Source organism: Trachemys scripta, chromosome 1 (genome assembly GCF_013100865.1).
Source record: "Trachemys scripta elegans isolate TJP31775 chromosome 1, CAS_Tse_1.0, whole genome shotgun sequence".
NCBI classification, from domain to species: domain Eukaryota; kingdom Metazoa; phylum Chordata; order Testudines; family Emydidae; genus Trachemys; species Trachemys scripta.
Genome location: NC_048298.1, coordinates 85,491,987 through 85,510,051, shown reverse-complemented (window position 1 = coordinate 85,510,051; position 18,065 = coordinate 85,491,987). Strand labels below are relative to the sequence as shown.

Sequence of the window (18,065 nt, the reverse complement as noted above, 5' to 3'; positions counted from 1 at the left end):
TACCTCGCTAGTGCAGCGGAGTTCAAAGTGCTGTCCAGAACGGTCACAATGGAGCACTCTGGGTCAGCTCCCGAAGGCCAATACCATCAATTTGCGTCCGCACTACCCCAAATTCGACCCAGCAAGGTCGATTTTAGCACTACTCACCTCGAGGGAGAGGAATACATAAGTCGATTTTAAGAGCCTTTAGGTTGACGGAACAGGGTTGGTTGTGTGGACACGGTCATTTTTAAATCGACCTAACACTGCTAAATTCGACCCTAACCCCGTAGTGTAGACCAGGCCTAAGTTGTTTCTACTTCTAACTTGATATGCTTTCTCATCAGTCCAAGGGACATCCAGTGTAATCAAGTATTTTAGGCTTGATGTAAGTTAAAGCTTTGCCTGCATAAACAGAGGAGCTTGTTAACTGTTGCGAGCTCCACATTTCAGTTCTCATAATGACATGGTCCACCAGCAAAGGTTGGTGGGCAAAGGGGGATTATAAATTACAAGTGAAGGTTATGAATGATACAGCAAAGTACAGGTGTTCTGACACATAGTTTCAGTAGGTTTGCTCACAACTTCATATAAAGCATTTTTTAAAAGATTGTACTTAATTCAAAATCTAGCCAGGTAGTTCTTCCATGAGGTTCAGTGCAATAGTCCCTTCCCAGGAGCTACGCACAGCCTTTCCCCTAACTGCATTAATACAAATACCAGATCACAAAAAGACAGGTGTTTTACTACATCAAACATTTATTGTTTTCATGAGACACATTGAAGTTTTCCCTGTCAGCAGGAACCCAACAAGTTGACTCTGGAGGGGACAGAGTGCAAAACTCCCATAAAGTATATGCAGCAAAATACCTTTTTGATTACCCCTTTGCAGGGAATGATCGATCAATTTCACTGCAACTAAAAACACAGTATTACAAAATATTTACAAAAGACAACCAAAACGGAACATAAAAACTTAATGACCAGGTGTGTGTATGAAATGTTGCCAACGCATTTCCAGTACCTCAGGAGTTTATTCTAGCATCCGACCCAAAGCATTTGGAGGGTGAAAAGGTTCCAGTGGGAGTGCCAGACATACTCGTCTTTCAGTACCAGTGTCCCGCAAAATAGAAGAAAGACCCAAGAAAGGTTCCATCATAGTGTCACTTCTGGATTTTAGTCTCCTCCGACAAAAGAGACAGAAGTGGCAATTCTGGCTCTGAAAGGAAGGCCCCCACCAGAACCTGTCTGCAATGGTCTCTATTCTGAAGCCTGTTGGTAAGTTAACCTGTGGGTAGGTGGAATATTCCATCACGCAACCCCCCTCCCCACACACACTGAAAATGGGGCAGGGGTGGTCTCCTTCAGTGACTGGGTCTATTACAGGAAATACACCTCCCCCCCCCCCTCCCCAAAACAGTAGTCTGATTTGATCTGAGCAGGTAGGAGGGTTGACCGGGATGAGGGTACGTCACAGTAGCCCCTCCATTTCCTTCATGAAGGCTTCATACACATCATCCTTAGTCTGCACAGAGACAGGGGCAGAGGAGCCAACCTTAGGGGTTGCTTTGGTTAATTGGAGAGCTGGTTCATCATCATGTTTTCTCTGGGAGACAGCAGAAGCCCCCTTATTCTCACGTCGCACTCGCAGGGCAGTGGGTACAAAGCGGGTGATCTCTGCTTTGGGGTTGGTAATTTGCGGCTTGGCACTGATTGTGGCTGTGGCTTTCTTCTCAATGGTAGCTCCACTGGTGTCATCCGCTTTGGGGCGCTGGATCAGACTGGGTGGGGCACTCAGCACCCCTGGGTTTGGAATGGGAGCCGGCGGGAAAAGGCCTGGTGGAGGCCCCAGAGGTGGACGCAACATGCCCGGACGAGGAGGAGGGATACCTGTGGATGGGGGGACAGAAAGTTTGAGCAAGTGGAAACAGCACTTGGAAACAATCCAGAGAAAGCTTGTAAATTGGAGGCAGGGCCCCTGAGTTAGAGTAGCAGTAGGTAATCTTACAAATTGTTTTCAAGCCCCTCAGCATCAGATTGTTCTCCATCAGGAAGAACGTGCACACACATTTAGGAAATTCTAGATATTGGCCTTGTATGGAGGTTAAGGCCCCAGTGTATTCCCCTCCCTTGAATTCCTATACATACATACATATACATATACATATACATATACATATACACACATATATATATATATATATCCAGTGCTAGAACACAAGGAACAACCTCCCATCATGTGTATGAGAATTTCAGAACTATCAGCAGCATTAACCAGTGGGGTGTAAATAGTCCCTGCTTCAGCAGTGGACAGCTGCAGGGACTGTCCTTTTGTTCTGTTTGTACAGTGTCTAGCACAATGGGGTCCTGGTCTATGGCTGGAGCTCCTAGGCCCCAAGAAAATACAAATAATAATGTGAATTCTAACAGGGAAGTCAATGAAGAGGCAATCTGGACCAGTTCTGTGATATAGTACAATAAAAACAAACTTTGACATAACGGGAATTCAGACCTCCAGGTACAAGTCTGCACAGAACAGCAGGGACTTAGCCATTGATATTAAATGGAAAGTAACAACTCCAAGAGACCTGCAATGGAGGGGAACTGGTTACACCGCCCAATGCCGTGCTTGTAGGAATGTAGCCTGAATGTAGGCACATAAGTAGCATGGGATCGTCTGAGGCCAGAGCACTGGGAAAGAACGTTTCCCCATACCACATGTACTAACTCAGACACCAGTGGGAAGGTTTAAAATGAAATACACATAATAAGGAAGTAGAAAGATTTACCTGGTGGTGCTGGAGGTGGCAAACGAGGTGGAGGTCCACGTGGGGGAGGGCCGGGTGGCAGTCCTGGAGGTGGGCCTGGTGGAGGGCCAGGGGGCCGGCCAGGTGGAGGCCCTGGTGGTAAGAGTCGTGGTAAAGGCCCACGCAGACCTGGCAATCCTGGAGGTCTCAGGAATGGAGGAGCCCCTGAAAATATACACACACAAAACAAAAGCTACTGAACTCATGGGCATAAAAACATGGCATCATGTAATATCAAACAGCACCAATATCAGCCAACCCTCTACATAACTGATCTTCTAGTCTTATGGTTTCTTAACCCCTTAGACAAAGGCTATGTCTATGCTGTGTGTACAGATATTCATGCTTGCTCGCATTGAGCTAGTGAAAGTATAAACAGTAGTGCAGCCAGGGTAGCATGAGTAGGAGAGGCATGTCTGAGCCATGCTGAGTACATATCTACCAGTTTCAGGCAGGTTTGTACTCAGCACAGTTCACCCCTGCCTCCACTGCCACTACCTACCTTTCCATAGGTACGCTATTATTTTCTACTAGCTCGATGAGCGCTAGCACAAATATGTATTCATGAGCAAGAGAATCACACCCCTATCTTGTAGCGTAGGCACAGCCCCAGACAATGTGGTGTCTTGGCTGGTCAAACCAAGTCAGTTCTCTCTCTTCTCACCACAATTGTCCCTTCTGTTATCTTATAGCAGAGGCTCCAGCGCTGAGCTGTATTCCCAAGAACACAACATTCTGATGTGATCCTTCCAGTGGGCAGGTATTTGAAAGAATCACTTTGACAAGCTGGTCCCTGAACTAGAGTCATCAGAGATTTCCCATTTGAAAAATATGTCAAGATTACATTAAAGCCTATAATCCTGTCATAATGACATTACCAGATTTTACCAATGTTTTATCCATTCTGGTAGTGCCTCTTTGGCAACTGTGAAAGCCAGTTACTTGTGGGGATTTTATGCTTTCTTCTCGATGTAGCTGACTGTGCAATATATTATGATGGAGGGTATTTTCTTCCCGATCCCAAGTGGTCACCAGCTTTTGGCTTGAAGCATAAGAACTATACCTGGGCAGCCCCATGAATCTTAGGGACTATCACTGAAGAGATCACTGCTCATATAAAATAAATAACTTTTGGGAAATTTAATGAGTTAATATACTGCAGTATCAAATTCCACAGTTGCGTTAAAAATGTGTCCTTTCCTCTATTGTGGCAACATCACAGATTGGCAAAAGGGGAAATCCTATTTCTCCTATACAGACAGCTTTTACAGAGACATTCAAGGGCTCCATATCACACCACATTCCCAAGCCATTGTATTCTAGTACCAGCACTTCCATTTCTTGAGGAATCGGCAGCCCCACCTAGTAGCTGTCTGGGAGACTCTCTCCCCACCATGTACTGCAGTGACTCATTAGCTGTTCTCTCAAATGTCAACAATGCCTGAATTTAAATAACTGAAGATAAGGACTTCAATGTAAGACCTTTCACTCTGGAATCTGCTTCCCCCACTGTCCTGGTAGAGTCAGACTTTGTTGATTTCATGGAAACAGTAAAGGTGGAGGGCTGTTGTGGGTTTGGGGTTTTTTTGTTTTGTTTTAGGGAGGGTGAGAGGAGCAGAACTGAAGGACATGCCTTATGTTTACTTATTAAAATCATGTTTGTTATTCACTGTATGTGTGTACAGGAATAGCACTGGACTCATGTTATATATTGTTCTAGATGTCCTAACTCTATCAAAGCTAATATTCTATTTAATGAAATTAGATGGTTAGAGAACGGGTTACAGAGATTTTCATTTCTAGGCTAATTTCTGCAATCTAGTTCAGATAGGTAGTGACCAAATCACTCCCCATTGAGCTATGTGAAATAAGTTGCTGTCTCCCTCCAGTTCCTGGTAAAATAGGTGTTTACATTGCAAAACCACCATCAGAACAGGCACCAATTGGCCATCTGTTTCACTAGGGAGGCCTTCTACTGAATAAGAATGGTATTAAATTTCCATCACCTAAGTATGTTTCCCCTTCCTGGGAAGGGTTGAAAACACCTTCACAAGACAGTTTAAGAGAAGCCTGCACTGCTACTATAACTGGTTGGGGAATAGGACTGGGATTGGAACCTAATGCCTTTCAGCAGCAGCAAGTTAATTTAAACAAAAGTAAGCTAAGTGTTCACCTGGTGGAGGTCCAGGAGGAAGACCAGTAGGTGGTCCTGGAGGCCTCAAGGGAGGGGCAGGAGGTGGTCCCAGAGGGGGAGGCCCAGGCATGGGCGGTGCCTGTATCTGAGTTGGAGGAACAGGCTGTGGTGGTGGTTGCTGCTGTTGCTGTGGCTGAGAGGGTGTAGTAGATGACCCAGTCTCTGTACGCAACTCCTCCTTGTGTTGCTGCTGTGGTGTCTCTTCAGACTCAGAATCATCTTCATCCTCCTCTTCCTCCTCTTCTGAATATTCCTCCACTTCTCGCCCCTCCTCAGGGATTTCCTGACCTGAAGACACAGAAGAGAAGATACATTTATAAGCACTACAGAAAAACCTGAGATGGAGGATCATCTCCGCCCCCACAAAATGGTGATGGGGAGGAGGGAAGAAACTGGCCTCAGTTAGCTATTATACAAAATAGGTAACAGGAAAACAGTACAGCTCTCGCTGGTAGCCTTCCATCCTCCATGGTAGTGCTGTCTCATTATAACCCCATATTTTCAGGAGTTAACAATTCCTTTTGGGCTGAAATGTCTCTTGCATAACTTCACACAGCTACGGTTTGGGGATTTTTAGGGGGAAACACGTGGAAAATTGATTTAGCCCTTTGAATTATACAAAAGTAAAAAACTTTCACTTTTTTTAAAAAAAGGTGATTTTATAGGAGCAGAGAAGTGAAACAGCTGACACTTCTAAGTGGACACAAGTGCAGTTCTGAATGAGGAAGGAAAAATGAGCTCAAGTTTGGAGAAAGACAGCTTAGTATCGATGAAGTTATGAGGTTGCCTTTATACATCTTTTATGGGCATCTTAATCCTGAAAGGCTTTAGAATATTGAGAACATAGTAAAGTTGCCTCAAGAGATAAATTACTTAAACAGCAACTCAGTTTTAAGTTCTCCCCAGCTCTTTCCTCCTCTTAAAAACAGAAATATTAATGTTTCATTAGTCTAAATTATCTTCATTAGGGTTGAGAAATGAAGCAAGCAACAATATTTTTTTTAAAAAGCTAAATATTTTGTTCACCAGCTAGGGAACCTATGTTCTCACCTGCCATTCGCAACATCATGGCCTGAAGTGGAGTCAGTTCCTTCATGTTCTTTTTCTTTTTCCGTGACTTCCCAGGCATGTCAGCAAACCGCACACTAAGCCCTGCAGAGATAAGCACAGGGAAAAGAGAGAGATTAAATATATACAAGTTATCATTTGATGTGGATAGCAAATTAAATATCTCGTGACTCTTTTCAAAATAGTAAGAATGTTAATATCGGTGTTATTTGCCTTATTACATCCTGCTGACCTAAAATTTCCATCAGTTTCAAATAAATACATTGTTCCTGACTATCACTTATATAGTTGAATGGATGGTTGATGCTCTTCTACACTGAGTGAAGTAATCTCTGTATATGATTAGCCTGAAATTCAATTATGTATCTTGTACAGTTCTTTTGAAAAGTCTCAAGTCATTAAAGTGTGGTTCTACTCTGACATGGAACTAAAAATTGCATTGTGGAGATCCTTGTTTCTGACTCAATGCTCCAGGTCAAGTGTGTATATATTTTAACAAGACAGCTAAATTTGAATACTAATGTTGCAACCTCAGCCTGGGATCTCAAATTTCAGCTGGGTGCTTTCTGACTCATTTATCAGCAGTAATAAAAATTCTGTAATAGGAACTTAGGTAATAATTTAGTTAGTTGAACCAGAACAGAATTCAGTTTGCTCTTCTTTCAGCCTCATGACTACAGAACAAAAGAAATAAGAGTGTCACTTTTCAGGCTATAATGCAGTTCTATTTTCAGTCACTTTTCAGACTATAATGAAGTGGAGTTCCCACCGCACAAACCTGATTTCTTGTCTTCACCCTCCCTTTCATTGTCATTGTCACGATGCAGGAATTCATCGCCTTCGCTGTCTGCATCCGATCTGTCACTATCACTGTCATCACTACTGTCATCATGCCTGTCTTGATCCATGTCCTCAGGATACCCTTCATCTTCACTGGTACTGGAGGCATCATCATCGTGCCCTCGCTGACCTGAGAACGAGAGAGGGGAATATCAGGAAGCAAAGCACACCAGCATGGAAGAATGAGAATATACGTCGTCTTAGGTTTATTTCTATGGTTACAGAACCCCCATCCCAGATAAACTCCATTCCAGTGAGGAAAGGACATACATTGTCTAGCATTTATCCTTTCAGCTCCCTCTCCAAGTGGAGAGTTAATCAGTTCTATTTCTGATAGAAGACAGTAATTTCATTTCACTATCTAGGAATGGGGAGAGGGGAACAAAAGGGGAGTTAAAAAAACCTCTAGGATGGGGATCTTATTTGAGGTTGTTTTGTTACTAATCCAATCAGCTATCACCATTGCTTGTTTTTTGGCTACTGAACAATATCTGCACCCTAAAATTCACCAGTTCATTTCTATTTATCCATTTCTACCTTTCTGAATTTCTCTGGTCACTCTACTTTGTGCCTTTTCTAGTCCCCCAAGTCCTAATGTTATGTCTACATAGCACTCCATTATGTGCATAAGCTGATAAACTTAGTTTCACTATGCAATATATGGAGCTCCTGCAGGAATTAAATGAAATAGGAGGGTCTAATTAGTTTCCCTTTTGGTGCTACTAATCCTACAAGTACTAATGAGAATCGCTTTGGGTGGGAATGAAAGAATATGCACAACTTTTCTGAATGATGCCAGCTGGGGAGATTTTAAAATGCGGGATCCCACAATCTTGTAGCCATGAACCCTGGGGGGAGATTTCTCTCCCATTCAACAATGTACTAGTGTAAAACCAAGTATTTGAAAGTTATAACTTGAAGCTTTGACATTTGATAAGTAAATGTAATTGATATTAAATTAACTGACTTTAAATTACGCAGCATCCCAGCACCTCCCAAGCGGTTTAGGAGCATAACTATTTAAATGAAGGACGCTATCTCCAAAACTAAAGGGGCATGCAGCTGAGACTTTTGCTCACAGAAGTCTGAAATGGAAAATTATCTGTCTCCCAGTAGGATAGTTTTTCAGATGGTTTTGTTCAGTCAAATGATAGGGTTTTCTACCATTTCCCTTAGTTAAATCTCATAGACTAGAGAATAATTTCCTATTAGCAGCAAAGGCTTATTGATATCCAGTCTCGTTTCCCCCCTTTATTCAATTTCATTCCATTCCACTTAACTATAACCATCTAGACAGGTTCTTCATCTCAGAGGATTCAATACCCTTCAAACACTTGCAAATGTATCTTATCTTAGTTATCATTTGACCAAGCTATGTAGTTATTTCAATCTTTCATATAGTAAAAAAATTCTCTGTGAACCTACAGAAACCAGTCTGCACATTCCCTCACAGTTAAGTCATAATGGCAATGCCAGTGCACACCTCATTCACTGTAGCACTATCAGTGGAAGAGCAGACAGAAGTCAAGGTAAATCTCCAGTACAAGGATAACAGGTCTGGGACAAAGGAGGATCAACTTATTACCTATGTCAGGACTGTAAGAAATCTCTTCCTCTCGCCTCCAAGGGGCCATCTCTAAAGTGAAGCCTACTTTACGGCCATACATCTGTAGGACTTGAGGTGGGGGAGGCCCTGGAGGAGGTCCAGGGGGCTTCCGACCTGGAGGTAACCGTGGAACACCAAGTCCAGGAGGTGGAAGTACAGAAATGGGCCGGACTGGAGGGCTGGAAATTAACAAAAAAATCATAAAGGGGATACACACGAAAATCTGTCCCAATTCCTCACAATCACCTTCACAGCAACCATTTAGACAATGATCCAACTGTCCCTGTCCTAAATGCTATGAAAATACATTAGAAATGTACAAAAACAGAGTAAGGCATTATCCTTGCCCAACGAATTTATGAACTGACTCAAAAAAAGAGGTCATCAATTAAACGTGGGAGGGTTTGGAGACACTGCTGATGGATATTAGAGATAAGAAAGCTTTATGGAAGAAACAGGCTTAAAGGAAGACAGAAGGAGAAGAGTAAGGACACATGGGAACTGGTGCAAACATAGGGAGCAAAATGAAGACACCATGAAGCTGACAGAAATAAAAGGATGCTAAGTAATCAGTAAGAGGAAAGGGAGAGCAGGAAGATGTGAGAGAGAGGCCAGATTAAGGGTATGTCTACACTACGGGATTATTCCGAATTTACAGAATTCAATTTTTGGCAACAGATTGTATAAAGTCGAGTGCATGCGACCACACTAAGCATATTAATTCGGCGGTGTGCATCCATGTACCCAGGCTAGCTTCGACTTCCTGAGTGTTGCACTCTGGCTAGCTATCCCATAGCTCCCGCAATCTCCCCCGCCCATTGGAATTCTGGGTTGAGGTCCCAATGCCTGATGGGGCAAAAAACACTGTTGCTGGTGGTTCTGGGTACAGCCTCCCCCATCCCTCCGTGAAAGCAACGGTAGACAACCGTGAAATAGAAGCTTGAATTTAACACAGCAGCAGACAAGAAGCCTATGAAAGTATTTAAGACAAAAGAAATATCACAGTGAGAACAGTGGGAGAAGAACTCTAGCAATGGAGCTTAAGGTGGACTAATGTGCAAAAGGAGATATGCAGGAAGACCAGAGACACTTATCAGAGTCAGTATGAGAGATGACCAAGGCACAAAGAAGGATTTTAACTGCAAAAACAGAGGGGAAATACATATAGAACTTAGGATTCATCACTCCCTCAGGACTTCCAATTCCCCTCTCCCAAACATCACTTCTATCAACAACCCCTTACACCCACCTGCAACACATGGGTGTTCAGCATTTATAACCCCTCCATGACACTTCCCTCTTACCCATAGGCTGATGTTTTCTTGAGGATAGAAGGTGGTTGAGCCCCCGGGAGGGGGATGTCCTGTATAAGGATGTTGGAGGGGGCATGAGGCATGTCTGGCAGGGGTATACTCTCCACTTCAACATGTTGTGCATTCTGCAAGAAATACAAAAAGCAAGCAGGTTAATCTCTTAGGAGGCAAAGGGAAGAGGATCATGTGCACACTCCTCACTTTATAGAATACAGAGGGTAGCGAGTCAGTTCCTTCCCTCTCATAAAAATGGTTATTCAGAAGGTTGCCTGTCCAACTGGTATGTCACTCTCTGTGTTAGACCCCTGAATGAACATTTGGAGAAACAGATCACGAGCATAAAATAATTAAGGCCTCTTTGGTCAATGGTAACACACAGAGCTCAGCTAGCTGAAAACATTTCCCCATTCAAATAATCAAAACCTGATCAGGCTTATATTCCTCTTAAGATACTTAGCCCTGGTCTACACAATAGTTAGGTCAACATAAGGCAGCTTATGTCGACCTATGTCAGTGTACACACTACCATCTTGCTCCCTCCGATGTAAGTGCCCTACTACACAGACAACTCCACCGCCACGAGAAGCATAAGGCTTATACAGGAGCAGTTAGGGCAAGCAGTGTCCTCCTAGATACTGTCTTATTTACATCAGCTGTTGGCTGTCATTCTTGTCAATTTCTGGCACCATGCTGGAGCCATGAAATTGACAAAATAGTCATCCCTGCTCCCAGCCCAGGAGGGGGCTCCCCGCTTGGAGCTGGGCTGCTGCCAAGGTCCGGGCTCCCCCATCCCAGCTGAGCTGCTACCCAGGCTCCCTGCCAGGCTGCTCCCGGGGTCCTGACTCCCCGCTCGGAGCCCAGGCGGGCACCCCGCTTCCAGCAGACAGCTGATGGCTGAGAGCCAGGGGTAGCCAGGCTCCCAGCAGGGAACATAGAGGCAGGGAGGGAAGCCTGTGGGGCAGCCAGGCACCTGGTGGGGAGCCACAAGTGGAGCTCAAAGCCCGGCTCTGCCTTAGGTTGGTGGAAGCACTCCTGGTGAAGACGCACACCACTGACTGAAGGAGGGGACAGTGGACATGAACCACCACAGTAATTACGACCTTAATAGAGGTCGACTTAAGTTTTTAGTGTAGACATGCCCTTAGTTCCCAAACAAAGATATACTGCAGGCAAGAACACCATGTCCTTCAGAGTATCTGGGAAGCACCCATTATAGGAAGGATTTATAGTTGAGTGGGACAGAGCTTAGGGACTCAGATACTACAGCAGAACAACAGAAACACTTGTAAATAAATGCTGAGACACACTCATTACATGCATACAAACTTAGGAGGGTTTTAAAACAAAATTAGCTTAATTCCCGTTACAAAAGACATATCTCACAAGCCAGGGTATGCAAGATAGTTAGGGCTTCCATTGTAAAACCATTCCAAAACCATCCTTCCCGGTAACCTTCCAAGAAATAAAATATAGTACATCACAGAAACACTGAGGACATACTGATGGTTCATCGTGTTGTCCCTGCTAAAGTACTATGACTGAGGAGGTGGCCAAGGTGCACGGTGCACAGCTTGGTGAAAATACTCAACGTGGCAGGGACTGAGGACCAAGTCTGGAACAATGTTACCTTGACAGCATCGAAGTATTGGCTGAGCTGCGATCTCTTCTGCTCATACTCCACTTCCAGCTTGCGCAGTTCTTTGTAGATGTCAGGATTCTCCTTCTCGTACAGCCGCAGAATTCGCTCAAAGGTCTCACGCAGCTTCTTACGCTTGTCCTTCAGCACCTTCTCATTAAGTTGTGGCTGCTGTACTGGGTTAAACTCTGATCCGGGAGAGTAGGACCAAGGCAACAAACAATTCCAAAAAGAAAATTATAGGGGAGACTTGCAACAGAAGCCATGATTACCCAATTGCATATACTGCACACATGTTCCATATATCAACCTCTGGAGACAATGACAGTGACTATCTGGAGACCTGATGGAAAGCTGATTCAGACCCTTAAGGGGGTTGTCTCCTTTTACACAGCCATTAGAGACAATATGCACCACTCCTATCCTTTTGTCTTCCATAGGAACGTCTAGTCATCCAAAATTCTCCAATATCCAATTACCTTGAAAAAGTTCACCATCTATTCCCATTCCACGAACCATTTACCCCCTTTTCTTCTCCAATCTTTCTAACAAGCAAAAGCCAGTACTTGGCAAAGTTTCCACAGTACAACCCACATAGTCACTCCATTAACCCCTAAACCCATCTTGTCCCATCTCTCAATTCTCACCTCCCATCTTATCTGATCCTTCCATCTCCCCTCTCATCCTAAATGCAAGTCCCTCCAGATGGTACCCACTCACCCATCTCATCCAATTTTTCCATGTCCCGAATGATCTGTTTGGGATCTTTCATCTTAAGTACAGCTGCTCGGACCATCATCCGCTGCTTCTTGTTCTGAAAAGGTCAGAGAATAAAAAATCAGGAATAGTGTTGTTGTTCTAGGATAAATAGGGGAACAGATATAATCTATGACATCACATTTCTCTTTGTAATTCAGGTTTCCAGGACTTCTAAATGTGCTCAAAGAACTCCCTCAGGAAAGAGAAATAAATTCATCCATTCTTTTCAAAGTGCTTTACGAATGTTAATCACTCCACACCACCCTGTAAGGTCCATTTTAAAAGTGAGTTAAGCAGTGGCTCTGAACCTTTCCAGACTACTGTATCCCTTTCTGATTTGTCTTGCGTACCCCCAAGTTTCACCTCACTTAAAAACTACTTGCTTAGAAAATCAGACATAAAAATACAAGTATCACAGCACACTATTACTGAAAAATTGCTTACTTTCCCATTTTTACCATATAATTATAAATCAATTGGAATATAAATACTGTAATTATATTTCAATGTATAGTATACAGAGCAATATAAACAAGTCATTGTCTGTTATGAAATTTTAGTTTGTACTGACTTTGCTAGTACTTTTTCTGTAGCCTGTTGTAAAACTAAGCAAATATCTAGATGAGTTGCTGTACCCCCGGAAGACCTCTGTGTACCCCCAGGGGTATATATACCCCTGGTTGAGAACCACTGAGTTAAAGTACTTTCGGGTATTCCATATACACTGTGTCCCTGAACTGCCAATTGTTGTAATATTAGTCTTTTTCCTCCTCACATTTAAAAATGTTTCTCCCGCCCCAGTTGCTTTGGAAAAGACCCACACAAACAACAGGGGAACACAACGTGCTATAAAATGAACAAAGTAAACAGAGAAAAAAATCTCTTTTTTTTCTCTTCTATTTTAGGTATTACGAGTAGAAGTTGTAGGTTAATAAAATTCAGACAAATGTGATTTAGGTTGACAACATTCCTTTAAATTACTTGGTCAGACAACATTTTCCACAGAAAGAAAGTGACTCCTGAGAAGCCAACCAGAAAGGCTGGATTCTACCTATTGTCTCAAGCCCATAACAGTTGGGAATGTGATGCATATTAGAATGGTGCTGGCCAGGTGTTCTTAGGGATGGTAATAGTGTCTTACCTTCTTCAGCTCCCTCTTCCGGGCCTCCTTTCCTGCAAAGGAGAGAAATGACTAATTGAAAAAGAAGCAAATATAGTCGTAACTCTTCCCTTGTGACTACTGAAGTTCTGTTTCTTAACAGCTTGTGATTTAAAAGCCAAATTTTATCCACCCCCACTTTCACAGTCTCAGATATTTTATTAGAAACAATCATATTTCATACCCATTATAGAAGAAGGAAGGCGATAGATGGCCATACTGGCAATCCCACTCCTCCAAAAGCAGAGATATTTCTATACACACCCACCTAATTGATGTAACAAGTTCTGGAGTAAGGAGTCTTCTTGAAACAAGACTATATGAATTTAATGCTAATTAAATGATTAACACCCTAGAAACTGAAATATTCTATGCTTAGAATAGAAAAAACTTTTTTTTTTAAATCTACATTTTGGACAAACTTAAAACATTGCTAATCATGACCATCTGAATTATTTGATAGTGAGAGTTGATCTTTTTGCTTGTTTCTAGATGCTTATTTGACCATCAGAATCTTAGTAGTTACACTAATGCAGGAGGAATAGATGTGTGTAGTCTTGTTTCTTCCTCTAACTACACAATGCTTGTGGAATCTCACCTGACTCCCAACCAGCTTTCATTCCCATTTTTATCTCAGATGAATTAATCATTCTTACAACAAGAAATGTAGTGACTACTTACGGGCCTGATCTGTAGGGTTCATGAACTTCCCACTCTTGGTGGAGGATGTTGATCTCCGCCCCATTTTGACCAATTTTTTTTACTGCTTCAATAAGACGGGGAAAAAAAAGACACCTGAAAAAGAAAAAGCCATGTCACATGCTGTATGTAGTAGTCAGAATACTCCAGTTCCTCCTCTTCCCCCCGCCCCCCAAATTAGTGCTTGTTTTCCCAGAAACTCAAATCTCTGTCGCCTCCCTAAATCCCAGCTCTCAAGAATGTGCAGAATGCCACTGCAGACTCAGGCAAACATACAAAGCCGCACAACCACACCATTTTGTCAGCAAATGACTATTGCATCTCATTCATTTCAATAATCAAATGAAAAGTATCATGTTTGTATTTACTAGGGTTTTGCACACTTTGTTGCTTCTGTAATTAGAGTAGAGCCCTGCTACTCAACCTAAGCCCAACTACAAGTGTCAGGCCCGGGTCGGGTGTGAAAACAACCAGACCCTCTTGGGCTCATGTCGGCTTGGCGATGGGGTCAGCACCACAACGGCTGCATGCTCTGCTCCTGGTGGCCACCACCACCTTGCTGCGCTGCGTGAGCTGCAGAGTGAGCATGCTGAAGAGTTCAAGTACCTCTCACTCTACAGCTCACACAGCGCAGCAGGAGTTGCTGGACAGCAGGAGCATGGCCCACAGCTGCTGCAATTCCAACAGCAGGGGCAGGAGGAGAACAGCAGCGCTGATTCAGGTTTGGGGACAAATGTCAGGGTTGGGTTGGAAAATGACTCAATCCTCTAGGGTTGGTCAGCTGGGTTTAGGTCTGGTTCAGGCATTAGGCCTGAACTGACTTGTAGGGCAGAGCTCCTTGCATTCCTCCCTCTCCCCCTGCAACAACTCCCTGTATGCCATCATCTCATCCCTCTCTCTTTCTGGGACTCCCTGAAACACTCCCAACCTCATGACAGGATTTCTGAGTGCCATCCAATCCTCCCACTGCAGGGTCCTCCATTCTCCCCCTCACCTGGGGTTCAGTGTGATCTCCCATTTCACTCCCATGCCAGGGGTTGTCCCACATTCCCCCTTTCCTCATAACAGGGTTCCCCCTTCTTTCCACACTTCTCCACTAGCATACATGCCATGGCTCTGTGTCCCCCTACTCTCCCCCCTTTATTACTTCTCTTCTTTCTGTCTGGGACATAAACCATTCAGGATGTGAACATCACACTCTATTGGGAGGATGGACAGAGAAGAGACAGTATTGCTATGTTGCAAGGTGTTGGCTTCATCAACGAGTTATTTAATCTGTAAACAACTACAGAGGTACTTGAAGATGTGGGCAGCTCTACTAAATCAATGGCAGGAGCTCTGCATGTCCCCCACTTTCCCCTTCTCAACTTCCTCAAAATCAATAGTGTTCTTCTGCCCACTGATATCTAGAACATTCTTTGAAATTTTAGAATTAATCCAATGCAGTGTTCAAAAGTTAGTGTGTTCCATTAAACAACCATCCAAATGGAAACATGACATCCAGTTGAATTTAAGGCTACACAAGATCTGTGGTCCTGCTGCAGCCTACAACATATACCTCTCTGTACACTGTTTCCATACATCCCATACCAATCACCTCTCTATCACAGGGATACCAGGTTATCATCTGCCCTCCTTTATGTGAAGAGTCTCAAAAATCTGCATTGTTGAACATCTGGATTTAGAATTTTTCTTCATAAATTGTGTCTCTAGTACAAAGTGTGAAGATCTGACACCACACTAACCTTTCCTCTTTTTATGCAAATGCTCTAATTTCATTATCTGGAGTTAGAAAGTTTGGATATGAAGACAGGCTAGTTTATGTGTAATTGAACTTTTAATCTTCTTGCCCTTAAGGTACTGAGCATTGAACTAAGATGCCCTCAGTATGTGAGCAGACTGGGCCCTTACTGAAGAGCTAGAAATGATTGCGTTCAATATACTGTTTAATTCAACATTTGTAAAATGCTTTTATCTGTACTGTCTGGTTATAAAGCGCCATAACAGCCATGCGTACAACTAAAACAGTCTAGCTTTTCAGTTCACTGATAAAATAAGCCATCTCTTATGGATAGTTAAGGCAACACAAGTTTGATTTCTCAGATCATTATTTCTCTAGCCAGGAATACTATGGGGTGGGGAGTTAACAGATTTATACCTCTCACATAAGGGTCCCAAACTCTGCATTTTTCGGGTATGTAATACTGAGGTCACCTCCCGCACCATCCCGCTCCGAACACCCTGAAGACACCAGACCCTCGGGTCATTAACGTGTTCGCAGCCTTAACTTCACCTTGTCTCTGTGCAGGACAGTTAGGTACAAGCCCCCTCCCTGTACAGACTCCAGGCCTGCAGGACACGAGGTCCGAGCCAACAGTGAGCCCGAGACACAGATACGGTTGGGAACAAGCCCTTGCTCTGCTGACCGCAACCGGCCTAATACCGATACCTGCCCCCCGTTACCCCGCCCCCTGAGAACTTCCCCGGCATCGCGGCTCCTTCCCCGCAGAGCCGCTGGCCTGGGCGCGCCGGCAGGCGGGGGGAGAAGAGACCTGGGGAACCCCCTCCCTCTCCTGCAGTTCCACGATACCCCCGGGGGCCCTGTAGGTCCCTGGGCTCCTCCACTCCCCCTACGGGGGGGAGGGGGAGGATGGCGATGCCGCGCGCAGGGAAGCAGCCCGGGACGCGCAGGAGCACAGCGAGCGGTCGGTCTGTCTCCCAGCCTGCTCTGCTCCTCTCACCCCTCTGAAGGGCGGGAGCCGAGCTCCTCTGCCTCGCTGCGGGGCGGCGGTTTCTAGGCTGTCCCCTCGGCTCCTCGCCTCCTCGGCCTCGCCGCCATCTTCAATGGTCGCGGGCGGGACGCGCGCGCCACTTCCGCCCCGGAACCTCCGGTTGGGCCCGAGAGCCTTAGAGGTGCCGGAAATCGGCAGCCAGAGCGTCGCCCGCCTCGGGCCGGTCTGAAACAGACCTCCTCGGGCTCTATGGTGCGGCGGCGGAAGGGAAGCGGGCTCTGCCGACCATTAGCCCAGTCACCCGAGAGGAGGCCACGTGACGCTGCAGCGGGCGGGGCGGTAACAGCGGAGAGGGAGAGCCGGCTCTGGCGACGCCGCGATGCTGCGCGGGCCCAGAGGGTCCGACGGGCTGGGGGCGGGACTGCCCATGGCCCCCCCGCTCCCGGGGTCACCAAGCTGCGTCACCCTCTCTGAGGTCCCCCCACCCTCAACCCCTCGCCTCCTGCCCCGCCCCCTTATTACGTCACCCGCCCGGCTCCTAGCCTTGGCTCTCGCGCGGCTTCTGCCCCCGGGCTGTGCTCGGTGCCCTGGAGCCCTGCTGGGAGCTTTGCCCTGCACCACCCCCGTTTTCCCGGCCGGCGTTCCCGGGCTTCGCTGAGCCCCTGGTTCTTGGGCCCTTCGCCCCAGGGGAAGGGGCTTTTGGTTTGATCCATCCAGGCCCGAGGGGCAGCCATGGCAGGGCTTGTCCACACCTGAAAGGCTACAGCACGTCGCTGCAGCGCGGCGGTGTAGTCACGGCCTGCGCCGATAGGAGGCGTTCTCCTGCCAGCATAGTTAATCCATCTCCCGTCCCTAGGCGCCAGGTCTACGGAAGAATTCTTCCATCGGCCTAGCACTGTCTACACTGGGCGGTGGATTTTCACTCCCCCAAGTCACGTAGCTGGGTAAACCTAACTTTTTCGTGCAGACCAGGCCTAAATTGCAGGCACCAAATAGGCTTCCTGCACTTTCAATCTCTCTCTTCTCTGCTCCTACTGCCTAATATGTTCTGCCCATTTCAGACCAGCACTTCCAGAGTCTACATGTGCTGGTTTTCCTCTCTTGTACCAGGTCCAGGCTAAATGTAGCTACATGTAATATTACCAACTCCACACAGTCAAGAATCATGAGTCAGTCCTCCCCCACCCCCCAAAAAATCTTGAGATTGGTTTAAAATATAAAATCTTAGGTTCTTTTTATTTGCATTATAATTTTTGAACTTTATTCTCCACTT

General features: G+C 45.2%; 1 protein-coding gene across 1 annotated transcript; it reads right to left on the bottom strand.

Moving 5' to 3' along the window:
- Positions 1-713: 713 nt before the first annotated feature.
- Positions 714-17,024, bottom strand: WBP11 (WW domain binding protein 11). Its single transcript, XM_034774114.1, has 12 exons — positions 16,802-17,024; positions 14,043-14,156; positions 13,344-13,375; positions 12,164-12,257; positions 11,435-11,631; positions 9,799-9,932; positions 8,474-8,673; positions 6,827-7,018; positions 6,031-6,132; positions 4,960-5,268; positions 2,769-2,951; positions 714-1,869 (listed from the first exon to the last, which is right to left on the bottom strand). Exons 2-12 carry the CDS (start codon positions 14,104-14,106, stop codon positions 1,451-1,453), a joined length of 1,926 nt encoding a protein of 641 aa, XP_034630005.1. The 5' UTR covers positions 14,107-14,156; positions 16,802-17,024; the 3' UTR covers positions 714-1,450.
- Positions 17,025-18,065: the final 1,041 nt, after the last annotated feature.